At 38.7% G+C, this 14,221-nt stretch overlaps 1 protein-coding gene across 5 annotated transcripts in view; it reads left to right on the top strand.

Moving 5' to 3' along the window:
- Nucleotides 1-14,221, top strand: part of HEPH (hephaestin) — a 78,651-nt gene that overhangs the window by 37,356 nt on the left and 27,074 nt on the right. For all 5 annotated transcript variants that reach the window (XM_044911677.1, XM_044911680.1, XM_021679944.2 and 2 more), the window contains 2 exons: nt 1,173-1,312; nt 2,212-2,343. In XM_044911677.1, coding sequence (XP_044767612.1) covers nt 1,173-1,312; nt 2,212-2,343 — 272 coding nt within the window. The remainder of the gene's footprint in view (nt 1-1,172; nt 1,313-2,211; nt 2,344-14,221) is intronic.

Here is a 14,221-nt window from a genome sequence, read left to right as displayed (position 1 = left end):
CACAGCATAAGGAATGTAGTCAATGATTTTGTAATAAAGATGTATTGGGGCAGATGGTAGCTACACTTGTGGTGAACATAGCACAAATGTATACATTTATCAAATCATTGTGTTGTACATATGAAGCTAATGTATCATTGTATGTCAACCATACTAAAAAATAAAGCCTGGAAAATACAATCTATATTAAATGGTTATGTGGTCATGTACTCAGCTAAAATATAGGTGATTCAATTACTAAAAAGGAAGGGGAGGAGAATGGAAACTGAAGTACAGTTTAGCAATTTCCACTACAATTTATCTTTGGTACTCTCACAACTCTTTAGCAATTCCTGTCTTTTATGTTGGTTGTTGAATGTTGAAGTCTTCTTGCTAACTTCTTCTGAAACTTAGAGAAAGTGAATTTTCTTCCCTGGGACTTAGTTTGTTCATCATTAAAGTGATGTGGTATATGATGAATTATTGAACTCTACATCTGAAACTAAGGATGTACTATATGTTGGCTAATTGAATTTAAATAAAAAATAAATAAAGTGATGTGGTATAGTTGAAAGAACTTGACTAGAAGGAAATAAGGAAGAAGCAGCAGAGTTGTATCCAAGTGCTAGCTCCCTTTCTGGCTGACAGTATCGATGAAGATAAGTTCTGTCAATTCTGGACCACTGATTCTCCTTCTACCTATCTCATTAGCCTATTGGAAATGTCAAATGATAAAACAAATAATACGGTTCTTTGTAAACAGGAAAGCATCCCATAAGGGGGAATCTGTAAAATTCCATTTCCTCCTTACCTCTTCCTATTACTTGCTCTCCATCAGCAGCAGCAGTTAGTGCTCTCCTTCCACCTTGTCCTTTTGTCAAAATAATTCCATCTGAGACAACACTAAGAATAGAGCCAAAGCCCAGAGTTTCTGATTCTTCTTCCAGTGTTCTTGTCATTGTAATTATTTTACAGATTACAATCTGGATTATGATAAACAAGGACATAAATAGATATTTAAATCTGGCATCTTTATTGCAGTTATACAGCCAACGTGGAAAATCTGACATTAGAAGGAACATGTCTTCTCTTTCTTCTATCTGTGATATGATGTTGGGTCTGACTTAGCTTTGTCATACCTGAAAATGAGGGGTCAAGGCCAGGTGCTGATACCACTCTTTGGATTCCTCTAGTTATGGTCACATCTTCCTGAGCAACCAGAATGGGCTCCTGGGTTCCAGATACAAGAAAGCTGTATTCAGAGAATACATTGATGGTACATTCAAGATCCCTCGGCCAAGGACTGGACCAGAGGAACACTTGGGAATATTAGGTAAGTGAGTTCCTCCTAAGGTCTAGACGTTTATGCTGCTCCTAGGAAGGTTATGTCATATCAGGAAGTCTTCTTCATTTCTTTCTATTAGTTTTTCCTTATGATATAATGGAATTATAGTTATAAATTAAAAATTGGCCATAAAAATAAGCAATCAAAGTGGGGGGACTTATGAATTCTGCTGCAACATGAGCCATATTTTTCCAGAAATCTCTCTAGGGATCTCTGACAGTGAGAGATTTTTTAAAAATACTAAAGGCAGGGAACTTAAGAACATCAAAGAGTAAGAAGAACACTGTACAGGGAATAAGTATTACCCTTGCACCCCAGTTTAATTATTGATGCAGTTTCTTCACTTTTGTAGGGGCCAGTGAGTTTCCTCATTCTTGTCCTCACACAGAAGAAACCCATTGGCCCTTCCAGGGGCCCATCAGTTTTTTTGTGTGTGTTTTTTGTTTTGTTTTTTTGTTGGTTTTTTTAACTCCGTGCCAAACTCTCAGTCCTTACTGACAGTGATTCCACAGAGCCTTAATTATCTAGATCCGTGTGATACTAGATATAGATAGATGATAGATAGATAGATAGATAGATAGATAGATAGATAGATAGATAGACAGATGATAGATAGATAAATAGATATATGATAGGGATTTGGTGTGGGAAAATAGGGATAATTGGAGGTACAATCTTCTTGTTGAAGTATCCTCATCCTGTAGGTGCCAGTATCAGTTTATGGGCTTCTGAATTAAAAAAAAAATGGAACTAGTCATGATTTTAATTTTAATGACTGAAACCCCTAATTCTAGGGAGCTCGTGTGTATGTCCTTTTCTTCAATGCCTTTAGTATCCTTGTTCCACTACTCCACTAATGAGACTTCCCCTTCTTTTGCATATATTAGGTCCACTTCTCAGAGGAGAGGTTGGTGATATCCTAACTGTGGTGTTCAAGAATAATGCCAGCCGCCCCTACTCTGTGCATGCCCATGGAGTGCTAGAATCAAGCACTGGTTGGCCACTGGCTGCTGCACCTGGTAAGTGGGAACACATAGTTGAATGGACGAAGTTTGTGTAGCACTTTGGCTTCAGCTCCGTGGCTTGCTCCTTTCTTTTTTTTTTTTTTTAATTGCTCTTTGAGAACTTAAATAAGAATATTAACCAGGACAAAGTCACAGCCTGAATAGGTCTCTATGAAATACTCATTTTCAATCTCAGAACAGGGTACATATCTTAGGTCTTTAGTTTGACCAGACATCCTTAATACTGGCCACACATGGAGCCTTGTACTGGACTTTACCCTGAATACAGATTAAGCTTCTAACTCTCTCTAGATCTGAAATTAACCTTGGCTATAGTCTGAGTTTCTAATCATGGCTAGAGAGTAACCTGTCCCACACCACAAACTGATCCTTAAGCTCAGTCATTGATAAGGTTATTGCCTTCTTATTATAGACTAAATTTTAACCCTGGTCATATACTAAATTTTTAATACTAAAATGTAGGGTGGACATAATCTTGACCACATTGTCTTCCATTCATTTATTCATTGAATAAATGCTTACTGGCAGCCTAGTTGGTGAAGACACAATTTCATTTTATTTTTTTAAAGATTTTATTTATTTATTTGAGAGAGAGAGAGTTAGAGAGAGAGAGAAGGAGCAGGAAGAGGGGCAGAGGGAGAAGCAGACTCCCCGCTGAGCAGGGAGCCTGGTGTGGGGCTCAATCCCAGAACCCTGGGATCATGACCTGAGCCAAAGGCAGACACTCAACCGACTGAGCCACCCAGGTGTCCCAGAGACAATTTTAGAAGTTATGGATGTAGTGGAAAATAATACATGTTCCTACTTTTAAAAAGAAGTGATTATGATAGAGAGACAAGTAAACTTGTAATTGTAATGCAGTGTCTTATGTGTTAATAGGAGTTCTTAAAATATGCCAGAAATGTATAGCAAAGGGTATCTAGGAGGACAGCTAGGATGGTAGCATAGTAGGAGGACCCAAGTCTCCTCTTGTCCCTTGAACAAAACCAGATAATTGTTGGATCATTCTGAATACCTAAGAGATCAGCCTGAGGATAGACAGGACAAATTCCACAAATAGAGGGGGAGAAGAGGCCTCATTGAAGAAGGCAAGAAGTACAGAGATACAGTTTGGGGGAGATATGGATCATGTATTCTGCAGAGGGGAAGGAGCCCTGGTCACAGAGAAAGGCACATGAGAGTGGAGCACACAGGGTAATGCAAAAGGAGAACACATGCCCCAAAGCCATTGGCTGGAAAAAAGAGAAGGGCTGATTTTCACGTGTTTTTGCAACAAACAGGGCTTGGAGACTGGAGTTTTAAAGGTCAGCAGGCACCTCAGGCATGCAGGGGAAAGATTATTTGCTCTTCTTGGAGCACATCTGTGAGAGGTGGTCTTCACAAAGATGCCTCTTTGGGGACAAAAGAGCCACCGGGTGCCATATCACTCCCTTGTCCCTTCATATAGGCACAGAGCCACCTGCCAAGGGCACTTTGGTCCAACATACACTGCTTAGCCTGCTTGCTCCAAGTCCCATGCCCCTGTGCTTTGGTGCAACTACCTGTCTTGGATAAACCTGCATCAGTCCCAGCACAGCAAGACCCTCCCAAGAAGACCCGTGAAGGCCCCCACCCACACGCCATGTTCCTAAAGTTTGGAGTTTTAAAAGTCAGCAGGCTTGGCAGGAATAGAGCCTGGAAGGCACTGAGCTGCTCCTAGAGAGAAGGCAGGACAACAACCCAGAGACAGCATGAAAATGGTGATCTGAAAAACACCTGGGATGCATAGGGGGAGATTATTTGCTCTTCTGGAAGTGATTTCCTGAAAGCAGCAAGCAAGGAAACCCCCCTGCTGGGACAAAGGAACTGACTGTTGCCATTGCCTTACCCCACCCCTCAACATAAGCACAGAACCACCTGCACTAGTATCTGCACATTGCACAGCACTGACACTGGCTGCCTAACCTGCTTACACCAAGTCCCACAAATACGCACTCCACCAGTACTGCCCTTCTTGGTCAAACTTGACTAACTCCCAGTGGAGTGGGCCCCTTCCCCAGACCAGCAGAAATCCCCACCCACACCACGTATCCCAAACAGAGATTTTTGCAAAGCTTCAGTTCTGGTGGAAGAAGCATCGGGTCTCATTTAACAAGTGGACCAGTGTACACCTAGATAAAACTCACCACATTCTGGCCAAGGTCCAAATGCTGTCATATGCAGGCAAGGAGAGCCTCTGTAGAGGGCTGGCCTGAAGAATAGAGCAGCCAAAACACAGCAGCAGAGTGCACACAACACACATCAGAGACACTCCCTGAAGTGTCAGGCCCTGGACACTATATGACCTCTTCTTTATAAAGCCATTTGTCTCAGGAATAGGGAACATGACAGGATTTTCTAACACATGGAAGATAGTGACTTAGACAAAATGCCAAGATGGGGGAATTCATCGCAAATGAAACAAGATAGGGTCATGGCCAGAGATATAATCAAAACCGATGTAAGTGACATGCCTGATGGAAAATTTAAAGCAACAATGGCAAGGATACTCACTGGATTTGAGAAAAGAATGGAAGACTTTAGGGGACCCTTAATGCAGAGATAAAAGAGTTAACAAAGAATCAGAAATGAAAAACACAAAATAATGAAATGAATGAAATGAAAAACAGACTGTATGTAATGAACATAAGGATAGAAGCAGCAAAGGAACAAATGAGTGATATTGAAGATAAAATAATGGAAAATAATGAAGCTAAACAAAAGAGAGAAAGAATTATGGAACATGAGGATAGACTTACAGGGGCGCTTGGGTGGCTCAGATAGTTAAGCGTCTGCCTTCAGCTCAGGTCATGATCCCAGGGTCCTGGGATCGAGTCCTGCATCGGGCTCCCTGCTCCTTGGGAACCTGCTTCTCCCTCTGCCTCTCTCTCTCTGTCTCTCATGAATAAATAAATAAAATCTTTAAAAAAAAGAGAGAGAATAGACTTACAGTCAGTGATGCCATCAAACATAATAACATTTATAACATAGGAGCCCCAGAAGAAGAAGAAGAAGAAGAGAGAGGAAAGAGGGCAGAAAATTTATTTGAGGAAATTATAGCTGAAAACTGCCCTAATCTGGGGAAGGAGACAGACAGCCAAATCCAAGAAGCACAGAGAACTTCCATTAAAATAAACAAAAGTAGGCCAATACCAAAACACATTGTAATTAAATTTGAAAAATATAGTGATACAGAAAAAAGTCCTAACAGCAGAAAGACAAAGGAAGTCCCTAACTTAAAAGGGAAGAGCTATATGGGGCGCCTGGGTGGCTCAGTTGGTTAAGCGACTGCCTTCGGCTCAGGTCATGATCCTGGAGTCCCAGGATCGAGTCCCACATCGGGCTCCCCACTCAGTGGGGAGTCTGCTTCTCCCTCTGACCCTCTCCCCTCTCATGCTCTCTCTCACTCTCTCTCTCTCAAATAAATAAATAAAATCTTAAAAAAATAAAATAAATAAAATAAAATAAAATTTAAAAGGGAAGAGCTATCTAAGCTACAGATCTCTCCACAGAAAGTTGGCAAGCCAGAAGGGCATGATATATTCAAAGTGCTGAATGGAAAAAAAAAATCTGCAGCCAAGAATACTCTATACAGCAATATTATCATTCAGAATAGAAGGAGAGATAAAGAGTTTTCAGACAAATAATAACTAAAGAAGACTGTAACCACTAAACCAGCCCTGCAAGAAATATTAAAGGGGACCTTTTGGGTGGGAAGAAAAGAACAAAGGTGACAAGAAAATAAATGATCAGAGAAAATATCCAGAAAAAAATTGACAAAAGATGTAATAAAATGGCCATAAAAACATCTCTATCAGTAATAACTCTGAATGTGAATGGACTAAATAGTCCAATCAAAAGACATAAGGTGTCAGAATGGATAAAAAACCAAGACCCATATATATGCTGCCTACACTCATTTTAGACCTAAAGACACCTGCAAATTGAAAGGGAGGGGATGGAGAAACATTTACCATGCGAATGGATTAAAAAAAAAAAATCTGGAGGAGCAATACATAAAGAATTAGACTTTAAAACAAAGACTGTAACAAGAGATGAAGAAGGGGACTATCCAACAAGAAGATCTAGCAATTGTAAGTATTTATGCCTCCAATTTGGGTGCACCCAAATATATTAAACAATAACAAACATGAAGGAATGCATTGATAATAATACAATAATAGTAGGGGACTTTAACACCCCACTTATAGCAGTGGACAGATCATCTAAGCAGAAAATCAACAGGGAAACAATGGCTTTGAATGACATACTGGACCAGATGGACTTATATTTAGAACATTTCATCCTAAAACAGCAAAATACACATTCTTTTCAAGTGCACATGGGACATTCTCCAGAATAGACCATGCACTAGATCACAAATCAGGCCTCAAACTGTAGAAAAAGATTGAGACAATACCATACATATTTGTGGATCACAGTTCTATGTGATACTTGAAGTCAACCACAAGAAAAAAATTGAAAAGGTCACAAATACATGGAGGTTAAACAACATGCTACTAAAGAATGAATGGGTCACCAGGATATCAAAGAAGAAATTTTTAAAAATACATGGGAACAAATGGAAATGAAACCACAATTCTCCAAAAACTTTGTGATGCAGCAAAACTGGGCCTAAAGGGGAAATATATAGCAGTAGAGGCCTGTCTCAAAAAGCAAGAAAAATCTCAAATAAACAACCTAATGTTACATCTAGAGGAGTTACAGAAAGAATAAGAAATGAAGCCTAAAGTCAGCAGAATGAAAATAATAAATATTAGAGCGGAAATAAATGATATAGAAACAAACAAAACAAAAACGAAAACAATAAGACAGATCAATGAAACCAGGAACTGGTTCATTGAAAAAAATTAATAAAATTGATAAAATTCTATCCAGACTTATCAAAAAGAAAAGAGAAAGGAGCCAAATAAATAAAATCACAAAAAATAGGGGAGAAATAAGAACCAACACCACAGAAATACAAACAATTATAAGAGAATATGATAAAAAAAAAAAAACTATACGTGAACAAATTGAACAACCTGGAAGAAACAGGTAAATTCCTAGAAACATATAAACTACTAAACTGAAACAGGAAGAAATAGAAAATTCAAACAATAGAATAACCAGCAATGAAATTGAATCAGTAATCAAAAATCTCCCAACAAACAGCTCCTGGGTAGCACAGTTGGTTCGCCATCCAACTCTTGGCTTCAGCTCAGGTCATAATCTCTCAGCTGTGAGATTGAGCCCCATGTGAGGCTCCACACTCAGTGAGAAGTCTGCTTCAAACTCTTTCTTCCTCTCCCCCCATCTCTCCCTGCTCAAATTCTCTCTCTCTCTCATGAATAAATAAATTCTTTTTAAAAAAATCTCCCAACAAACAAAAGTCCAGGGCCAGATGGCTTCACAGGTGAATTCTACCAAACATTTAAAGAAAAGTTAATACCAGGATGCCTGGGTGGCTCAGTCGGTTAAGTGGCTGCCTTCAGAACAGGTCATGATCTCAGGGTCCTGGGATCGAGTCCTGCATCTCCCTGCTCAGTGGGAGCCTGCTTCTCCCTGTCCCTCTGCTTGTGCTCTGTCAAATAAATAAAATCTTAAAAAAAAAAAGAAAAGTTAATACCTATTCTTCTCAAACTGTTCCAAAAATAGAAATGGAGGGAAAACTTCCAAATTCTTTCTATGAGGCCAGCATTAACCTAATACCAAAACTAGAAAAAGAATCCACAAAAAAAGTAAAGTATAGGCCAATATCCCTGATATTGGCAAAAATCCTCAATAAAATACTAGCAGAACAAATCCAACAGTACATTAAATAAATCATTCACCATGATCAAGTGGGATTTATTCCTGGGCTGCAAGTATGGTTCAATATTTGCAAATCAATTAACATGATACTCCACATTAATAAAAGAAAGGATAAGATACAAATGATTCTCTCAATAGATACAGAAAATGTATTTGACAAAGTAATACATCCATTCATGATAAAAACCCTCAAAAAGTAGGTTTACAGGGAACATACTTCAACATAATAAAGGACATGTACAAAAAAACCCACAGCTAATATGCTCAATGGGGAAAAACTTAGAACTTTTCTTCTATAGTCAGGAACAAGACAGGGATGTCCATTCTCATCACTGTTACTTAACATAGTACTGGAAGTCTTACCCTCAGTAATCAAACAATGACAACAACAAAAAAAAATAAAAGACATCCAAATCAGCAAGGAAGAAGTCAAAATTTCACTATTTGCAGATCACATGATACTCTATAGAAAACCCAAAATACTCCACCAAAAATTTGCTAGAACTGATACACAAATTCATCAAAGTCACAGAAAACAAAATCAACAATGCACAGAAATCTGTTGCATTTCTATACACCAAAAATGAAGCAGTAGAAAGAGAAATCAAGGAATCAATCCCATGTACTATTGCACTAAAAACAGTAAGATACCTAGGAATAAACCTAACCAAAGAGGCAAAAGATCTGTACTCTGAAAACTATAAAGCACTGATGAAATAAATTGAAGATGACACAAAGAAATGGAAAAACATCCCATGCTCACTGATTGGAAGAACATGTGAACAAGTTGCTATGGTACTGGCACAAAACAGACACATAGAACAATGGAACAGAATAGAAAAGCCAGAAATGAATCCCTAACTGTATGGTAAATTAATCTCTGACAAGGCAGGAAAGAATATCCAATGGAAAAAAAGACAGTCTCGTCCATAAATGGTGCTGGAAAAATTGGACAGCAACATTCAAAACTTTGACATCACCCTTAGCAACTTCTTACTAGATACATCTCCTGAGGCAAGGGAAACAAAACCAAAAATAAACTATTGGGACTTCATCAAGATAAAAATCTGCACAATGAAGGAAACAATCCACAAACTAAAAGTCAACCTACAGAATGGGAGAAGATATTTACAAATAACATATTTGATAAATGGTTTGTGTGCAAAATATATGAAGAACTTATCTCAACACCCTAAAACAATCCAGTTAATAAATGGGCAAAGGACATGAATAGACCTTTTTTCAAAGAAGACATACAGATGGCTAACAGACGCATGGAAAGATGATCAACATCTCTCATCATCAGGGAAATATAAATCACAACTCCATTGAGATATCACCTCACACCAGTCAGAATGGCTAAAATTAACAACAGAAGAAACAACAGGTGTTGGCAAGGATGCAGAGAAAGGGGAGCACTCTTAGACTGTTGGTGGGAATGCAAAGTGATGCAGCTACTCTGGAAAACAGGATGGTGGTTCCTCAAAAAGTTAAAAATGGAACTACCCTATAATCCAGCAATTGCACTACTAGCTATTTACCCAATGGTTATAAAAATACAAATTCAAAAGGATATATGCACCTGGATGTTTATAGTAGCATTGTCAACAATAACAAAATTATGGAAAGAGCCCAAATGTCCATCAACTGATGAGTGGATAAAGATGTGGTATATATAAAATGAATATTACTCAGCCATAAAAAATGGTGTCTTGTCATTTACAATGATGTGGATGGAGGTAGAGGGTATTATACTAAGCAAAATGAGTCAGTCAGAGAAAGACAAACACCATATGATTTCACTCACATGTGGAATTGAAGAAATAAAACAAATGAACATAGGGGGAAAAAAAGAGAGGCAAACCAAGAAACAGGCTCTCAATTATAGAGAACAAACTGATGGTTACCAGAGGGGAGGTGGGCAGAAAGATGGGTTAAATAGGTGATGGGTAGTAAGGGGGCACTTGCTATGATCTCATAGCATAGATTTGAAAGGCATCAATATTTAAGTAGTAATTGAAGGCAAAGTAATGAACACAGTTGCCACAGAAGAGTTCATTAAATGAGATCATAAGAATCCTGGGATAAGACCCCAAGGAAGGCCAATGTTTAAGGGAGGTAGTGATTGAAAAATAAGCCTGAGAAAAAGTGAGCAAGACATTAGAAGGAAAACCAGGAGAAGATGATATCAAAGGTGTTAAGAAGATCATTTTAAGGATGAAAAGATCAACAGTTTCAGCTGCTTCTGAGAGTTTAAATAGGAATGGAAAATTTTCCACTGGATATAGCAATAGAGGAGAGGCTGATTGTTTTAATAAATTGGTGGAAAAGAAGCCAGATTAGAATGGACTAAAATGTAATTGGAAGATGTGGGAGTGGAAACAGCGAGTGCGGTTTAATTTTGACAGGTAGAGCAATTTCAGGTGATGAAAAGGTTTGGGGTTTGGCTAAGGGGTAAAATAAAATGGAGATGAAAGACACTGGAATTGAGGATATCAAGGAACTGATAAACTAGAGTGTTGGATGAGTTATCGACATAGACTTTGAAGTCACTCAGTAGAATGGTGGAGATTGGGGTAAAAAGGAAGATCCAACAATAAAATCGTCAATAAATGAATAAAAGAAAAGTAAGAATGCATTGGAAGCAGGAAATCCAGTTAGAATTGTTGTAATAATCCATACAAGTGATGATAATGACTTAAAGGTGGTAGAAAATGATGACTGAGAGAATTACTTGGGTTTGAGAGTCATTAGGAAGAATCAGTAAGATATGGTGATTGATAGTCGAGGGGATGAGGGAGTTGGTTGGGTTAAGGTTAACAAGCAGATTCTAGGATTAAGTACCTGGATAGTGGTACCACGCACAAAGAAAGTAAATACAGAAAACAAGGGGTATTGTTGTTTATTTGTTTAGTGGGGGAAGATAATAAGGTTGTTTTATAACATCTTGAATGTGAGGTATCTGTAAGGCATCCAGGTGGAAATTAGAGTGCTTATAAGAATATGAGGTTATACTTAATTTGAGTATGGGCTTGCAATTTGGAAGAGACACTTACGTATCAGTGTAAAATATGTAATTTTAAAGTGTTGACACCACAAAATATAAAAGATATTATAAATGCACATAATATAATCTATCATGCCAGATTTCTTTTTTAAAGATTTTTATTTTATTAGACCGAGAGAGCACAAGCAGGGGAGCAGCAGGCAGAGGCAGAGGGAGAAGCAGACAAACCACTGAGCAGAGAGTCTGATGTGGGGCTTGATCCCAGAACCATGGGATCTTGACCTGAGCCAAAGGCAGACGCTTCACTAACTGAGCAACCCAGGCACCCCGGATTTACTTTTTTAAGTTTTTATTTAAATTCCAGTTAATTGGGATGCCTGGGTGGCTCAGTCTCTTAAGTGGCTCCCTTTGGCTCAGGTCATGATCCCAGGGTCCTGGGACAGAGTCCCGCATTGGGCTCCTTGCTCCATGGGGAGCCTGCTTCTCTCTCTGCCTGCTGCTCTCCCTGCTTGTGCTCTCTCTCTCTGACAAATAAATAAATAAATAAAATCTTAAAAAAAAAAAATTCCAGTTAGTTAACATGCAGTGTAATGTTAGTTTCAGGTGTACGTTACAGTGATTCAACACTTCCATACATCACCCCGTGCTCATCATGACAAGTAAACTCATAAACCCCATCACCTTTTTAACCCATCCCCCCACACACCTCCCCTCTGGGAGCCATCAGTTTGTTTTCCACAGTTAAGAGTCTGTTTCATGGTTTGCCTCTCTCTTTTTGTCCCTTTGCCCATTTGTTTCTAAATTCCACGTGAGTGAAACAATATACTATTTGTCTTTCTCTGGATGATTTATTTAATGTACCATAATGCTCTCTAGCTCCATTCATGACCTTGCAAATGACAAGATTTCACTCTTTTTTATGGCTGAGTAATATTCCGTGTGTGTGTGTGTGTGTGTGTGTGTGTGTGTACATCTTCTTTATCCATTCATCAGGCGATACACATTTGGACTATTTCCATAATCTGGCTATTGTAGATAATACTGCTATAAACATCAGAGTGCATGTATCCCTTTGAATTAGTGTTTTTGTATTCTTTGGGTAAATACATAATAGAGCAATTGCAGGATCATAGGGTAGATCGATTTTTAACTTTTTAAATTTTGTTTTGTTTTAAAGAGGGAGGGAGGGACAGAAGGAGAGATAGAGAGAGAATCTTAAGCAGGCTCCATGCCCAACCCAGAGCCCAACATGGGGCTGGATCTCACAACCCTGAGATCATGACCAGGGTGAAAATCAAGAGTTGGATGCTTATCCAACTGAGCCACACATGTGCCCCCTATTTTAACTTTTTGAGGAACCTCCATACTGTTTTCCAGTTTTCCAGACTGACTGCACCAGTTTGGATTCCCACCAACAGTGTATGAGGATTCCACATTCTTCACATCCTTGCTAACACCTGCTATTTCCTCTGTTGTTGAATTTAGCCAATCTGACTGGTGTGAAGTGCTATCTCATTTTAGACTTGATTTGTATTTCCCTGATAAATGATAATGAGGATCTCTTCATGTGTCTGTTGGCTATCTAGATGTCTTCTTTGGAAAAATGCCTATTCATGACTTCTGCCCATTTTTATTTTTATTTTTTTATTTAATTTTATTATGTTACATTAGTTACCATACAGTACATCATTAGATTTTGATGGAGTGTTCCATGATTTCTTATTTTCGAATAACACCCAGTGATGGACCAACACCCTTGGTGATCATGGCTCCATGCAATATGTGCCCTCCTTAATACCCATCACCCGGCTAACCCATCCCCCGACCCCCCTTCCCTCTAAAACCCTCAGTTTGTTTCTCAGAGTCCATAGCCTCTCATGGTTCATCTCCCCCTCCGATTCCCCCCCCTTCATTTTTCCCTTCCTTCTCCTAATGTCCTCCATACTATTCCTTATGTTTCACAAATAAGTGAAACCATATGATAATTGACTTTCTCTGCTTGACTTAAGTCACTTAGCATAATCTCCTCCAGTCCCATCCATGTTGATGTAAAAGTTGGGTATTCATCCTTTCTGATGGCGAATATTCCATTGTATATATGGACCACATCTTCTTTATCCATTCATCTGTTGAAGGGCATCTCAGCTCTTTCCACAGTTTGGCTATTGCGGACATTGCTGCTATGAACATTGGGGTGCATATGACCTTTCCTTTTACTGCACCTGTGTCTTTGGGGTAAATACCCAGTAGTGCAATTGCTGGGTCATAGGGTAGCTCTATTTTTAGTTTTTTGAGGCACCTCCACACTGTTTTTCAAAGTGGATGTACTAACTTGCATTCCCACCACCAGTGTAAGAGGGTTCCCCTTTCTCCACAACCTCTCCAACATTTGTTGTTTCTTGCCATGTCAATTTTTGTCATTCTAACTGGTGTAAGGTGGTATCTCAATATGGTTTTGATTTGAATTTCTATGATGGCTAATGATGATGAACATGTTTCAATGTGTCTGTTAGCCATTTGTATGTCTTCTTTTGAAAAGTGTCTGTTCATGTCTTCTGCCCATTTTTTGACTTGATTACTTGTTTTTTGGGTGTTGAGTTTGAGAAGTTCTCTATAGATCTTGGATATCAGCCCTTTGTAGTGTCATTTGCAAAAATCTTCTCCCATTCTGTGTGTTGCCTCTGTGTTTTGTTGACTGTTTCCTTTGTTGTGCAGAAGGTTTTTATCTTAAGTCCCAAAAGTTCATTTTCGCTTTTGTTTCCCTTGCCTTTGGAGATGTATCTTGAAAGAAGTTGCTGTGGCCCATGTCAAAGAGGTTACTGCCTATGTTCTCCTCTAGGATTTTGATAGATTCCTGTCTCACATTGAGGTCTTTCATCCATTTTGAGTTTTCTTTGTGTATGGAGTAAAAGAATGGTTGAGTTTCATTCTTCTGTATATAGCTGTCCAATTTTCCCAGCACCATTTATTGAAGAGACAGTCTTTTTTTCCATTGAATATTTTCTCCTGCTTTATTGAAGATTATTTGACCAT

Source organism: Neomonachus schauinslandi, chromosome X, assembly GCF_002201575.2.
Source record: "Neomonachus schauinslandi chromosome X, ASM220157v2, whole genome shotgun sequence".
NCBI classification, from domain to species: Eukaryota; Metazoa; Chordata; class Mammalia; order Carnivora; family Phocidae; genus Neomonachus; species Neomonachus schauinslandi.
This window is presented reverse-complemented; position numbering and strand designations above follow the sequence as displayed.